Below are 15,924 nucleotides of genomic sequence, written 5' to 3' on the forward strand. Positions count from 1 at the left end.
AGTCGATATCTGGGCGGGGCCAGGGGGCGTGCGTATTGCGTCACAGACGCTGCGCGGTGCGTCGGTGGAGGCTGCGCGCATTGCGTCAGGAAGGCGACGCAGTGCGTGAGTCCGCAGGCGCGCAGGCGCGCAGGCGTCTGCACCGGTGACTGGTGAAGCTGGCGCAAAGGGTCGCCCTTCCAAACCCTGCAAGCGGAGCCCAGGAGCCGAACGCTCAGCACGTGTGCGGCCAAGTTCCTGCCCGGACAGTGACACGGAAAGTCGGTGTCAAGCCCGTGGTTGAGCCTGGGCCCCTGAAGCAAGAGGTCGCGGGTTCGATTCCCGGTCAGGCACATGCCCGGGTTGCGGGCTCGATCCCTGGTGAGGGTGTGCAGGAGGCAGCCGACCGATGTTCTCTCGTCGATCTCTCTCTCTCTTTTTCCCCTTCCTCTCTCTCTAAAAAGAAAATCAATAGCCCTGACCAGTGTGGGTCAGTAGTTAGCGCACCTGCCGGCGCACCTGAGGGTCGCAGGTGTGATTCCCCGCCGAAGGGCAAATACCTGGGCTTGCAGGTTTGCTCCCTGCTTCCAGTGGGGTCCGTGCGGGAGGCAACCAATCCATGTCGCTCTCTCATCTCTCTTTTTTTTCTCTCCGCCCCCCTCCCCCCATCTCTAAAAGCATTGCGAAGCTGGACGGAAATGCACCAAGGCCCCAGAGGACGCCCGTTGCTTTGCCTTCGACACCCCCTCCCCTGGCTCAGTTTACCCTCCTAACCATTTCCCACCAGCTGCCTTCTCCAGAGCCACTGAGAGTCTATTAAAAGGAAGCTGTGGTAAAGGCAGGCTTGCCTCACTAGCAGGACTTGCCCCATCCTTTCGCTGTTTCAGTATTTATATTTTTGCATCCAACTCCATCAGTTAGACAACTACGACCAAACCACCCCATAAAGCACGTTTCGTTTCAGTGACGTGTTTTTGCTTGGTCGTGCAAGTTTATCTTTTGGAAAGCACCTGGTCACGTAAAGAACCACACTTTTAGCAGAAATGAGTAAGAAGGGTGCTACAAACAACGCACTCTCTCAAGAGATTACCATTTAATTTTGGGCATCACTGATCAAGAATTGCAATAATGTGAATCTCTTAAATTTCTTAATTCTTACTATATCAGCCTTAGGGTTTGACGAGAAAGAAAAGAGAACCCAGGGGTATCATCTCTCACAGTCTATGGTGTGTACGCTCTGTATATATATATTTAATTGTGCAGCTCTAATAGCCACCATGAGTCGTTTCATTAACTCGGTCGATCTGTAATCGTCTGCCATTACTTCTATGGATCTTAGCAAATGTGCCCCTTTTCTACTTATTGACTTGCAAAGAAGAAACTGCCTCCTGCGCCCCCTACTGGGGATCGAGCCCACAACCCGGGCCTGTGCCCTGACCGGGAACAGAACCCTGACCTCCTGGTTCATGGGTCCACGCTCAACCACGGAGCCACACAGGCTGGGCGCATTTACCTGTCTTTTTTAAAGCTACCCAGGAAATGGGTAAACTCTTTAAAGAACCAAATCAAACTCAGTTCCTCCTTAGTGCAAATATATTCAAAGGAAAGCAATTCAAAACACATTATTTGAAGAATAGCATCAAAACACAATCTTATCACAAATATCATTAAGTGTTAGTAGCATGAAATTTTTGTTTGTAATTCAGTATGAAAATGCAATCTGATAACGGCACTGGAACTGCAATATTAAACGCAAAATGATATTCTATGTTCCGATGCAAGTTTGCCAGCTAAAGTAGGGTAAACGCTGAGTAATAACCTCCTGTGCCACACAAGATCTAACAAAATACCCTCAAGCATCAATCCTACTGGCAGAAGCCGGCTAAGAAAAGCAAATATTTCACTGAGGCATTCACTTTGTTTTTACAATGAGAAAATTCATCTGCTTCTATGTCTTTGCAAATTAAAGTTAGGTCTCAAGTCCAAAGACACCTGCAGCTGAGAATTCTGCGAAAAACTCCCCCAGAAAGATCAGTTGTACCCCGAGTTAAAAAAAATACTCAGCAACCAAGAGACAACACAGAAATGGGAAAGAAGATGAAAGCCACTGCCAACAACTGAACTGATATTTCAGCGGGTTTTTTCCTTTGTGTGTGTGTGTTTTTCTTGCTAAGGTGTTCACTTAAATTACCAAGCAGCACCACAGGTTAAGCTACCCCCTGTGACTGTGAAAATCATCAGTGTCCGTCAGTGGCATCTTTACCCAGATAGCAGATTGTCGTACTCAGACGGGTGAGAAAAGATAACAGGTTTTTGTGTTTGGTTTTGGTTAATCCTCACTGGAGGCATTTTTTTCCATTGATTTTTTTTAAGAGAGTAGAAGCGGGGGGCAGAGAGCAGAGAGAGAAAAACATAGGTGTGAGAGAGCCACATCACTTGGTTGTCTCCCACATGCCCCCTACTGGGGATGAAGCCTGCAACCCAGGCATGTGCCCTGACTGGGAATCAAACCTTGACCTCCTGGTTCATAGGTTGATGCTCAACCACTGGGCAACACTGGCCAGGGGAAGTCATTTTCTAAGTGAACTTCAATGTTTATTTTTTGCTTCAGGAGATGAATGAAAAATATATTTTCAATCAATTTTAACATCAGAGGTACACCATGCCATAGCAGTTATCCACATGCACATTTTCAGGAAATTCAGCGTGATTTGAATATGACATTTGTGGCTTTTTTGTTCAGCATCTGAAGTAATAAAGACAAAGTGGTTTAAAAAAGAAAAACATTTTCAAACACTTTATGTTAATGACCTTAATACTTTTATTACTAGGCCCAATAGAAAAAAAATTAAATTATTTGAGGCAAACACTACACCAGCTAAGATTTCCAATGCATCGAACAAAGAAATGCCTACTACCCACTCCTCTTTAGATGTCTCTCAGCAATTAATTGCTTTATTTCATCTCCTTGATTGCAAATGCCTGCCCAGGCGCTCTCATCTTTCCTGTCTCCCGAATTCTCCTCTGCGTCCCTGGTATTTCTTGCAGAACCAGAGAAAGGCGTTAACGTTTCTGACAGTGACCTGGTGCAGAAGCAAGGGCTTCTGGGGAAGAAAAGCGATGATGAATCTATGCAGCCACCATGTGTGAACTGAATCGCTTTGCTGCCTGTTCCAGAGGAGCAAAGTGAAACGTGTGCAGCAGGGAGCAAAGGCTGGGAGGTGCGGGCGGGCTGGGGGGGGGAGGGGTTGCACATACTATTTTGGTGGGTAGACAGGAAAAGCAACCTGATATTTCAATGGTTACAATAAAATCCCTTGGGTCCACTCCTTAGTAACAAAGATCCATCCCAGTGACATCACAGATAAAGGGCTACCTAATAATGACATGTGTCTGGCCAGTGTGGCTCAGTGGTTGAGTCTCGACCCATGAACCAGGAGGTCACTGGTTCGATTCCCAGTCAGGGCACATGCCCAGGTTGCGGGCTCGATCCCATTAGGGGGCGTGCAGGAGGCAGCCGATCAGTGATTCTCTCTCATCATTGATGTTTCCATCCCTCTCTCTGGGAATCGAACCGTGACCACCTGCTTCATGGGTCAATGCTCAACCACTGAGCCACACTGGCCAGCAGGAGCTGACTTTACTAGAGGATTCCTGCTCCCCGAAGCTGGCAACATCATCCCCTAATCTGGTTGGAAAAACCAGGGCCTCCTTCTTTCTTGAGAAGCATGAGTTGGTTTTTACTTCCCACACCCCCGATTTTCTGAATCCTACAAGTCAGAGAGAGGTGGTGTGGGAAAAAGGAAATCTTAGCTAACGCTCTGCCTCCTAGGAGCCAAGCAGCCAGTAAACATGTGCTGATGAAGTGTCCTGGCCTGCTGAAGTGTTCACCGTCATCCGAGCGGCTCCCCTGCTCATGCAGGGTTTCTCTGCCTCTCCCATTCACCTCTGAGCAAATGACCGGACTCACGGCGGTTATTCTCCCGGCCACTGACAGACTGCGCTTTGGGAAATTTCACACAGAAATTAGTGTGGACGCGCCTGTTATGCTTATGCTGAACCCTTGGGCCCAAGCGTGATTTTACTTACAATTTACAGAAATCCAGTCCCACTCCCTGCCATTTAATATTAAAATCCGCACACATTGTTACTTGATTAATCTTATGCCAGGATGACATTTCTACGTTTTTAAAATGTTCTTATTGCTTTTAGAGAGAGGGGAAGGGAAAAGGGATAGAGAGACAGAGAGATAGAAACATGGATTGGCTGCCTCCTGCACGCCCCCTACTGGGGATCGAGCCTGAAACTCGGGCATGTGCCCTGACCGGGAATCGAACCTGTGACCTCCTGGTTCACCAGGCGCAGCAAACTCATGTGCCTCCTAAGAAGTGCAGTGGTTTGCAGGACGGAGACAGCCGAATTGCAGAACAGATGGCTACTATGGAGCAGAGCCGAGGGAGGAGCATACACAGCGTACGATAAAAACATAACGCGGACAGAGGAGAGGGGAGTGCAGCACAACAAGCTTCTAGACCAGAATCAGGCTTTTTTCTTTTTCTTCGTTTAAAATGTCCACAGAGCATGGTCCCTGCTGAAAACCAAATACTGTTTTCCGAGGCTCCGCGGAAAGTGTGTCACACAAGACAGGACCGAAAGTTCATGAAATACAAGCCACAAGGGAAGACGCAACGTACGAAGGGCAGAAGCAGGGGGCTGGGAACGCAAATGCTCCAAGCTGGGGGAGGAAACAAAACAGGACAGAGAACAGGCCAAGAAACCACATCAGAGGAATAGCCACTCAGCCCCGGCTGGTGGATCAGTTGGTTAGAGCATCGTCCCGACACGCCGACGGTGCAGGTTCGATCCCCAGTTAGGGTCGATGCTGAACCACTGAGCCACACTGGCTGGGCTACTGAGCATTTAAATCTGACAAGGACACTCTCAAAATGAGGATGCAATAAAAAATCCTGAGCCACAGACAAACCAAGTCGAGATGCAGCTGATGCAGCTGAGAAAGGTGAGTTGAATCAATGGGGGTAACTCACCATATTAACAGAATAAAGGACATCTCTCCCATAACCATCTCACAACAGAAATGCCCTAAGAGAAAATTCACTACCGATCCATGATTTTAAAAAACCCTAATAAGCCAGGCCAGTGTGGCTCAGTGGTTGAGTGTCAACCCATGAACCAGGGGGTCATGGTTCAATTCCTGGTCAGGGCACATGGCCAGGTTGCAGGCTCCATCCCCAGATGCGGGGCATGCAGGAGGCAGCAGATTATGATTCTCTCTCGTCATTGACGTTTCTATCTCGCTCTTCCCCTCCCTTCCTCTCTAAAATCAATAAAAACATATTCTAAAAAAAATTAAAAATCTAGATGGCCAGGGGCCATCTTCAGCTCATGCACCGGACTCGAGGTCCGCAGCGGGCAGGCGCGCACCGTGAGGAGCGATGCCAGTCTCTCCTAACTGTGCCGTTTGGTACTCCATGTTGTGTAACTGACTTGGAGAATAACTGATATGTAAGCAAATAAACATAAACATAGGGAGCACTCCATGGCAGAATGTCCCAGAACTGACAAAGCTCACAAACGGCTCCGAGGCTCCAAAACCTTTCTTTCTGTTGGGAAACACCCTATTTGCACCAACCGCCTGGTCCCATTTTCTGCGACAGGCGCTGAGATGGCTGGCAGGGAAAAAATGAAGTGGACTTATTTTTGGCAAGCAGGAGAGGGCTATAAATATGCCCGTTCCGAGGCAATGGTGAGAGCTCTTCATTAATTTCTCATTCATTTGAAAATCTAATAGAAAGGAGTCTGGCTATTTAATGGACTTAGGTTTTATCCACTTCCAGGAGAATTCTTATTTGCCTTCAGTGCGACTGAACTGCATGTGTCTGTTCTCCTAACCATCACCTGTGGGTTAGTTTTTATTACTTTTACAGAGAGTGGAAGGGAGGGGGAGAGTGAGAGAGACACATCAATGCGAGAGAGACACATCGATTGGTTGCCTCCCACAAGTGCCCCAACCGGGGCTGGGAATTGAACCTGCAACCGAAGTAGGTGCCCTTGATTGGGAATTGAACCCAAGACCCTCAGTCCATGTGCTGATGCTCTAACCACTTAACACCACTGGCCAGACAAGAAGGATGATCTTTTCAAAAAAGAATGGTGCTGCTGGCCCTGACTGGTTTGGCTCAGGGGATAGAGCGTCAGGCTGCGGTCTGAAGGGTCCCAGGTTTGATTTCAGTCAAGGACACATGCCCGGGTTTCGGGCTCCATCCCCAGTAAGGGGCGTGCAGGAGGCAGCCGGTCCATGGTTCTCTCTCATCACTGATGTTTCTATTTCTCTCTCCCTCTCCCTTCTTCTCTGAAATCAATAAAAATATATGCATTTTTAAAATGGTGCTGGAAAAATTCAAGATATCAACCTCAAGGTACATGGCACAGCATATGCAAAAACTAACGCAAAAATGGCTCACAGACTTCCATGTAATATAGAAGAAAAAAACTCTCATGCAGTGAGGGCAGGACACTGGAGTCAGGGCGACCAGGAAACCCTTCAGGACTGGGCATAGCAGTCTGGGCAGGGAGGACAGGACTGGAGCATGCTGGGTTCCCAAATGTGGGCACGACGGTGCAAGCTCGTTCACCAGTATCTTAAAGGAGAACCACGGTCCTGTATGGCTGGCAGGTTTAAGAAACCAAGAGAGTTACATTTACAGAGAAGAGGTAACTTCTTAAGGAAAAAGCTAAATATAACACATTTGGAATGTCACGTGACGTCTTGGTTTTAATTAACTCTTGGAATTCAGCACATTTCTAAAAAAAAAAAAAACTAAAAAAACCAGACTTTCCCTCTGATCACAGAGCCCATTTTTTATACTTGTCTCGTAGTCTTTTTCCACAAGCGCAAGTTATATCAAGGGTTCTAGGACCCACAGAAAAAAAATTGCCAATCTTTTTATATTTTTAAGTCCATTTGCCAAGAACCCAACTGTTTAAATCAGTCACTAAATGGGACATTGCATTTCAAATGTGCCTCTCCATTCAAACCATCTAAGGACACTCTAGCCTTTCTTTTATACAAAAAATCCAGGATGATTACCTGGTTGGGTGGAATGAAAGTGTGAACAGCTTCCATTTAAATGCTGATCATATTATTTTTTAAATAGATTTTTGTTGATTTCAGAGAGGAAGGGAGAGGGAGAGAGAAACATCAATGAGAGAGAATCACGATCGACTGCCTCCTGCACACCCCCTACCGGGGACTGAGCCTGCAACTTGGGCCTGTGCCCTGACTGGGAATCAAGCCGTGACCTCCTGGTTCATAGGTCTATGCTCAACCACTGAGCCACACCAGCTGGGCCATTTGTTGTTTTTAGTTTACTTATACAATACTCAAAGTCAAGAGAGTAGGGCCTTTGCAAGGGCTCAGGCTGCATGGACTCTCCCCAACCTTTGCTGGGGCGGTGGGGGGTGGGGCAAGGGGAGCGGAACAAGCCTGGCAGGTGGCATCGTCTCTAACAGGGAATGGCAAACTGGCTGAAGGTCATCAGGGAGGAGTGAAGGAACACACACTACAGACTGCGTCACGTATGAGCAGACAGCGCGGCAGGGAGTGTGGGCAACCAACCCCCCCCCGCCCCCAGCAAGCAGGGAAACAAACAGAACCACAAGGACCCCGGAAACAGAGCTGACAGAGGGAAGAAAGCTGGCGCCCCCCTAGCACCTCATGGACCGAGGCCCTAACACCAACAGGCCTCCCGTCCAGCAGCCCTGGAGGCGATAATCGGAGCAATGCCGATGACAGGAGACCAGAGACAGGAGCGAGGAAACCAATTACAAAGTGAGAATTAAACCCTCGCCATGGCACCGCCAATACACGGTTTGGAAACAGCCAGGAACAGAGTAGACAGGAGTGAAAATTCACCTACGGGGGAAAACGTGCGATCGCGGCGGGAGTTCTACGGAGGAAGAAAGAGAGAGATAAATTGCAATCAAGGGGGGGAAGGAAGGGGCGGATGGTGGGTTTCTCCTTAACTCTGGGAACCACTGTGTCTTAGCATGAAAGAGCAGCAAGCTGAAGTTTAGCATGAAGTTCACTTTCCCTTCTGAGCTGTTCTGTGAATTTCAAATACAAGCAGTCGTTAAAACGTACATTGTGTAGCTCGTGTCTTTTATCATTGCCTGCAGTGAGAGATTTCATCATGTGGAAAACCTCTCATTTATTTCTTTAATATGTTTTATTGACGTGTAGAGAGAGAGGAAGGGAGAGGGAGAGAGAGATAGACACAGTAATGATGAGAGAGAATCACGGACCGGCTGCCTCCTGCATGCCCCCTACTGGGGATGGAGCCCACAACCCGGGCATGTGCCCTGACTGGGAATCGAACCGTGACCTCCTGGTTCCTAGGTCAGTGCTCAAGCAGGACCTACGCTGGCCAGGGCGGGTTGTTCTCTATGGGCTGGTTTTAGCGCCTGGGCTGCAACAGGACATTTCTTCTCCATGGACGCCCACCTTCCCGCAGCCCCTGCCTCTACAACACTGACACCAAAGAGAAGCCCATTTGCTAGAAATCACATGTGAAATTAAAACCTAAACTCGAAGTGCATGCCACCAAAAATACCTATCCTATTTTTTTTAACTCTGAAAAGTCAGAACACCTCGTTTCTGCACCTGCCCCACACACTCCTCGGCTGTTCCGGAGCCGGCACCGACGTGCCAGCAAGCGCGTCCCTGCTGCCCGTGATACGGAGACGCTGGAACCTAGTAACGCAGCCGCCGTGCTCCTCCACGGCGGAGGAGTGGAAATATGAGATTGTGTGGGGGTTTTCCACACCAACAACAATTAGCATATAAAAGGCACGCTCAGCATTCCGGAAATTGGAATGGTTCTACAGACTCTGTGCCAGGAACACGGGAGAAAAAGAACAAAAGCATCTATTTATTACACTGTCTCCCGAATTCTATCCACTCTCGCTTTTCTAGGTTTTCTCATTAGGGGCTGGTGGGGGGAGAGGGAGGAAGCCCAAGCCAGACCGCTGCTCAAAGCCCCAACTGGTTATTCAGAACAAGAAACTCAGCCAGCCCTCCTCTCTTCTGCGACAGCACAGGGATGTTTAGATCGAATGAACTATAGGATCACTGACTGAGTCCGGCCCGTGTGGCTCAGTGGTTGAATGCAGACCTATGAACCAGGATGTCACGGTTCAATTCTCCGTCAGGGCACATGCTCGGGTTATGGGCTCGATCCCTAATAAGGGTCGTACAGGAAGCAACTGATTAATAATTCTCTCTCATCACTGATGTTTCTATCTCTCCTTCTCCCTTCCTCTCTGAAATCAATAAAAATATATATTAGAAATTGTTTAAAAAATAAAATCCCTTCCTTACATTGTTACATTTCTTTTTTTATTTCTCTATTCAATCTTAATCCATAATAACGGAGGTTAATGTACTTATAACTCTTCTCAAAGAATTTTTTTTGACTGACTTGTTTCTTGGATTTTAATTTCATTACTTTCCTTTTAATATTACTTAAATTATTTTTTATGAATCAATTACAAACAGAAATTTAAGTCTTGTTTCTCAAGTTTCAAAACTAAACTCTGAAAAACAAACAAAAAAAGCTCTAGAAAGACACCCTCCCTTCCCAAAAATGTTTGCAGTACTTATTGCTCTTTGATAAGAGATAAGGGAACTCATCAGTATTTCATTTATTCAGCCAAGATGAAGTCTTTGGGATGATCCGTCTGCTGATGTAGACACCGGGTGTGTCAGATGAAATTTACACTCCGAGAGAGAAACAAAAGTAGAACATGATCAATAGCAGCTAACAGTAATTTCTTCTTTGCTTATAATGTGCCAGGTACTGTTCTAAGTTTCTCACATGGACTTTAATCCTCAAGTGACCTCATACTGAAAGAGGAAAGGCACTCCTATCATTATTCCCATTTTATAGGTGAAAAATCGCAGGAATGAAGACGCTAACAGCTAGCAAGTGGTAGGCGTAGAATGCAAATCAGTACTCATAGCCATGAGCACATTGTGTACAACCGTAGTGTTTTTAATGGAAGTTTCGTTATGTTGTTAATAGTTGCCAAATCAGATCAAATACTGTGGTTAGTTACATGACCCTATTCGTGCTTATAAAATTGCATTTAGAAAAAATTTTTTGTTGTTGTTAATCCTCACCTGGGGATATTTTTCTCATTGATTTTTAGAGAGAGTGGAAGGGAGGGGGGTAGAGAGAGAGAGAGAGAAACATCGATGTGAGAGACACATTGATTGGTTGCCTCCCACATGTGCCTTGACTAGGGATCGAACCTGCAACCCAGGTAGGTGCCTTTGACTGGAATTGAACTTGGGACCCTTCAGTCTGTGGGCCCATGCTCTATCCACTAAGCCAAACCTGCTACGGCGCATTTAAATTTTTAAAATTGATTTGAGAGAGATAGAGAAAGTGCGGAGGGACGGAGAAAAGGAGGGGAGGAGAGAGGAAGAGAGAATAACATGGTTTTGTTGTCCCACTTATTTCTGCATTCATTGGCTGACTCCCTGGCATACAGGGACAGTGTTGCAGCAACCAACTGATCTACCCGCCACGGCGAAACTGCATCTGCAAGTCCCCCGGCTCTAGGTACGCAGGCTCTCTGCTTCCCCGGCTGTCTGCGCTGACGGCCTTTTTCACTCGGCCCCTCTCTGTCATCTGTCCGGTGGGGATCGTCAGCGTCAGCTCATTCATCACCTGACAGATTTTCTTACTCACTCATCATTTTGCCATTTACGAGCCTGTTCTTCCCACTCATCCTCCACACCCCAGCTGCCGCTCATTCTGACATGCCAGCTGCCTGCCCACGTCTGCCAGCCAGATCGGCTCTCCTCGGTGGGCCGCTGTCATTATCTCATTTGTCGGGACGTTTTAGTCCTTTTTCCTTATTAACTTGCCTTTGGGTATTTCCTAGACTTCTTTCTTTCCATCCTTGTTCCCCCGGGCCGATCATCTGGTTCATTTGTTTGTTATCACACGATATTATCCATCCCTTGTCATTTGACAGCTTTTCAGATTCCATTAACCAAGATGCATAAGCATTTAAATTCTCCCTCTTGTTCCCATTAGATGAAACCCATCCAGGCTCTGCCCTGTGTTCAGCCGACGTCGAATTTGCAGGAGAATGACATTTAAATGAGCATGTATTGCCCGGCCGGCCTGGCTCAGTGGTTGAGCTTCAATCCATGAACCAGAAGGTCATGGTTCAATTCGGGGTCAAGGCATACGCCTGGGTTGTGGGCTCGGTCCCCAGTAGGGGGCATGCAGGAGGCGGCCGATCAATGATTCTCTTTCATTATTGATCTTTCTCTCTCTCTCTCCCTCTCCCTTCCTCTCTGAGATCAATAAAAAATATATATTTTTAAAAGACCTGTGTTTGTTAACAATATCACATATATACGAAAGGCAGACCGTTTCTTTCTCTCTCCTGAAGTCAGTGTGCAAATTTCTCTTCGTCATTAGGTCATATTGCCTACATAGCGCTATTCTTAAGTCAATTTCAATCCATTTTTCTATCTTTTGGGGAATTAAAGCAAACATAGCAAAACAATCAAATTTGAGACCTTTGAGTCTTCTTTTCATTCCCAATCAGCATTTTTGTATTTTGATAAAAATGCAACAATTTGATTTAATACCCATAAAATCAGGGTGAAATATGGATGTTCCAATATTACCGTTACTTACTGTACCGCATAAGACTATTCGGAGATGAAAGATAAGGTCCTTGAGTAACACTTTTCACTAAAAGAGGTTGGACAGTTGGAAGACAATCTGGTAACTAATAGCTTCTAAGTTACAATTTTTTAAAAGCCGGGTAAGCACAGACAGGCCCTCAGAATAGCATATTAAATTCACTTTCAAATTAGTATAGTTCAGCATTTCAGACTTATGATTTGTATTCTTGGTAATACTTTTAAAATTAACTGTGCCGCGGACGGACACAGCACACACTTCTCAGCCATAATAATTTTTCTAAGGCTATATCTTTATAACAGTAATTGCCTTCTTAGTGAAAGAAGACGCATTTAGAATTGAGGGACACTTCATTTATTACTTTTCTTATATGAGAGCTACCTCAGCGTCTGAGGTTTTTTTTTTTCTTAACGACTTTTTTCTATTAGGAGAACGTGAAGACTCGAGGGCAAAGGAAGCCCATTAGGAAGGGAGGCATTTTAGAGGCAGGGCTTTCCAAGGTGGACACAAGACAGCTCTTGTCAAGAATGGATGGTGCAGCCCGGCCACTGTGGCTCGGTGACTGAGCACCGACCTAGGAACCAGGAGGTCACGGTTCGATTCCCGGTCAGGGCACGTGCCCGGGCTGTGGATTGGATCCCCAGTAGGGGGCGTGCAGGGGGCAGGTTCATAGGTCAACGCTCAATCACAGAGCCACGTTGGCTGGTGGTCCACGTTCCTCTCTATCTCCATTCCTACCCGGTCCATGTCATTATCGCCAAGTCTAATCACTTAAAGAAGAGACATTACAAAAAAAAAAGAAAAAAGCCATGCCGTCTTTTCCATTAGCCATCAGAGCCGGGAAAACCGCCCGCCCTCGCACAGACACGGACACACAAATATATTCATGCGCACACGGAGAAGAACATGCCTACAGGCCAGCAGACACAAACCTGCTTGGGGTGCTTTTGAGATGGAGGAACCAACATCCTCTTTCCATGTCTCCCCAGGACCATCCCAAAGCAGCGTGAGAAGCCATTCACTCATATACAGAGATGTAAATATATATACATAAATGTACGTATTGGATTTTAGAGAGAGGGAGAGGGAGAGAGAAACATCGATGTAAGAGTGAAACATCAATAGGCTGCCTCTTGCATGCCTCCTACTGGGGATCAAGCCCGCAACCCGGGCATGTGCCCTGACCAGGAATGGAACCGGTCACCTTTCGGAGCACGGGATGACATCCAAACAAATGAGCCACACGGGCCAGAATGAGTGATACTCCTTTCTTCACTCTTCTACTCCGATAAACATCCCCTTCGCAGAGGTGCAGTCTCCAAAACACACACAGAGCTGACATTCTTGCACTCTGCTAAAACACGCCCTGTGTGATCACACGTGAGCATACATATATGCAGGCACGTGTTTCCACGTCTAGACAACATGCATCTATGCGTATTAGATCGTCTTGGTTCACGGCATGTTCTCGTAGGAGGGCACCGGAAGGGAGCAGAGAGAGGAAGGCACGCGAGCATCTTAGGCAAACTCCTGAGCGGCTACTCTTGAAGTGGGACAGGCCACATGCGCTTGGTTATCACTTACGACGCTTTCAGCAAGGTCTGCTTTCCCCTTTGGGCAAAAAAACCAGAATTCTGTGCCAATCGCATTGAAAGCGCTCCCACCACAGAGGCCACAGCCCTGTTCCAAGGCCACCACGGAGAGCAGGTGCGACTTACCACGAGGGACAGAGGCCTTTTCCAGGAGACAACGCCAATGAGTCCCGACAGCAGCACCTGGAAAGACAAACGGTGCAGGAAGGTGAGATGCTTCAGGAACCTTTAATGTACAATCGAAACAGTAGGGACAGTTGCAACCTGAAGAATCACTTCTAGAATCCAGCACATGCACACATACACACACACACGCACGAGCGCGCGCGCGCACACACACATACACACACGTGCACACACGCACGCGCACACGCAGGTTATTCTCCAGCCCAGAGCCCCAGGTCCCCCTCCCGAGCTCCTGTCCAAAAATGCACCTGCACTCCCCTCCCCAGCCCAGTCTCCGCTTGTCATCTTTATCTCCCACAGGGCACCCCTCCTCCTGGTCACTCAAATCCTGGGGACGGTCCCCTCTCCCGCCCCCCACATCCCAACAGGCACAGTGAAGAGAGGAGGTGTGGCTCCCCCTTCAACTGGGCCCTGTTCCCGGAGGCCCCATTGTAAGGAGGTCCTAGTGTTCTCCCACAAGGTCTCCTATGAAGATGAGTGCCCCAGGCAGTCAGGGCCCAACCAGGAGGGGCACTTCGGATTTAAGACATAAATGCAGCCAGGCCGGCTGGCATGGCTCAGTGACTGAGCATCGAGCTATGAACCAGGAGGTCACGGTTCGATTCCCGGGGAAGGCACATGCCCGGGTAGTGGGCTTGATCACCAGTAGGGGGGGTGCAGGAGGCACTGGGTCCATGATTCTCTCTCATCATTGATGTTTCTCCTCTCTCTCTCTCTCTCGCTCTCTCTCTCTCTCTCGCTCTCTCTCTCTCTCTCGCTCTCTCTCTCTCTCTCGCTCTCTCTCTCTCTCTCGCTCTCTCTCTCTCTCTCCCCCTCTCCCTTCCTCTCTGAAATCAACAAAAACCTATTTTTTAAAAAAGACATAAATGCAAGTTTCAAAGGTGAAATCCAACCAGCGCCCAAGTGCATGCAGAAGCCTGGCGCCCTCTCCTCCGCGGGAGCCGCGGGAAAGGAGCACGAGTGGGCAGGCGCCTCCACGCCTGGAGAAGAGAGTTACGTAAACCATCTGCAAATCGTCCTGATTCTCTCCTTTCAGAAGTGCCCTCTTTGCGCAATAAAAACAATGTATTTGTTGGTACAGTACATTAATTCCATTAAAATCACATTAAGTGTAATGAAAAGCTCTCAGAGTCTAATTACGCCGGCGAACTCACAGACCCGCACCACCTTTTAAACCCACTGCAATTACAACAGGAGGCAGGCCTGTCTGGGAGACAAAGCGTCCCTCCATTTCCAAATGACGGTGACTGAAGGCCCACTGTCCTAATGCCACAAACCACACACTGCGCAGGCAGACCCCGAATCTGTCCCTTAGAGGGCCTTGGCCTGTTCTCGGGGCCAGACCCTCGCTGTGCTCCTCCGTCCTGACTCCTCTGAGTTCACCTCCCCAGAGCACACTCCACTCTTGCAATCCCTGCCCTGAAGGGTCCCCTAAATTCCCCAACATTCACAGTGGCACCTCGGAGCGCCCTCTGCAGTCCAGGCCTGGCCACTGCGGGGGCCCACAGGCTGCCAGCCTCCCTCCCGGGCCCTTGCAGCCCCAGGTGGCCTCTCTCCTGCCCTCTGCCCTCAGCCAGCCCCGGTCCTCCTAGGCTGCCAGGCAGAGACGTGTATGCCACGCGAGTCTGTGTCCCCACAGGTAGTGAGGCCCAGGAGGACAAAGGAGGAAGGAGTAGGGGATTTCCTGCACTGCTGACCATCCCACGGGCGTGTGAGGACCAACCAGCCTGTGGCCCATTGTCTAGGGCAGGGGTGGGGAGCCTTTTTTCTGCCAAGGGCCATCTGGGTATTTATAACATCACTCAGACCATACAAAAGGACCCACTTAAAATTAGCCTGCTCTATTTGCTCAAACATTTCATCAACTCACCCCTAACGCCTTGGCAGGGCCAGACTCTGCGGCCTCACACGGCCTATAGGCCGACCTTCCCCACCCCTGGTCTGGATGAAGTGACACACGGGACAGCGAGGCTGTACCTAGACCCCTGCTCCTCACTCATGGCCTATGTCCATCTACAGGTTCAGACGCTCCTATGACCCCCAAACAGAGGCTGGGGGACTGGGACAACCGTGCTGCACTGATGGCATGAAGGGATCCTTCCCTCTGACCATGTGGCCCTGGACAGATGCAGTGGCCTCCCCAGCAGCTCAGGTGGTTGGGTGTCAACCCATGTACTGAAAGGTCGCCGGTTCAAATCCCGGTCAGGACACATGCCCAGGTTGTGGGCTCAATCCCAGTAGGGGGCGTGCAGGAGACAGCAGATCCATGATTCTCTCTCATCATTGATGTTTCTATCTCTCTCTCCCTCTCCTTTCCTGTCTCTCTAAAAATAAATAAAAACATCTATTTCTTAAAAAATCCATACTGAAGAAAGGCTGTTTTAAGTCTTCAGGCCTATGTGCAATAATGAGTTGTTTTT

General features: G+C 48.3%; 2 protein-coding genes across 2 annotated transcripts in view; both read right to left on the reverse strand.

Annotated features, from left to right (window-relative positions):
- The window catches only part of NSMCE3 (NSE3 homolog, SMC5-SMC6 complex component), a 2,135-nt gene extending 1,285 nt beyond the window's left edge, over positions 1-850 (reverse strand). The window contains exon 1 of the mRNA XM_006771755.2: positions 833-850. Coding sequence (XP_006771818.1) covers positions 833-850 — 18 coding nt within the window. The remainder of the gene's footprint in view (positions 1-832) is intronic.
- Positions 1-15,924, reverse strand: part of FAM189A1 (family with sequence similarity 189 member A1) — a 45,266-nt gene that overhangs the window by 28,678 nt on the left and 664 nt on the right. The window contains exon 2 of the mRNA XM_006771766.2: positions 13,445-13,544. Within this exon, the coding sequence (XP_006771829.2) occupies positions 13,445-13,544 (100 nt within the window). The remainder of the gene's footprint in view (positions 1-13,444; positions 13,545-15,924) is intronic.

This window comes from Myotis davidii, unplaced genomic scaffold (assembly GCF_000327345.1).
Source record: "Myotis davidii unplaced genomic scaffold, ASM32734v1 scaffold164, whole genome shotgun sequence".
In the NCBI taxonomy this organism is placed as follows: domain Eukaryota; kingdom Metazoa; phylum Chordata; class Mammalia; order Chiroptera; family Vespertilionidae; genus Myotis; species Myotis davidii.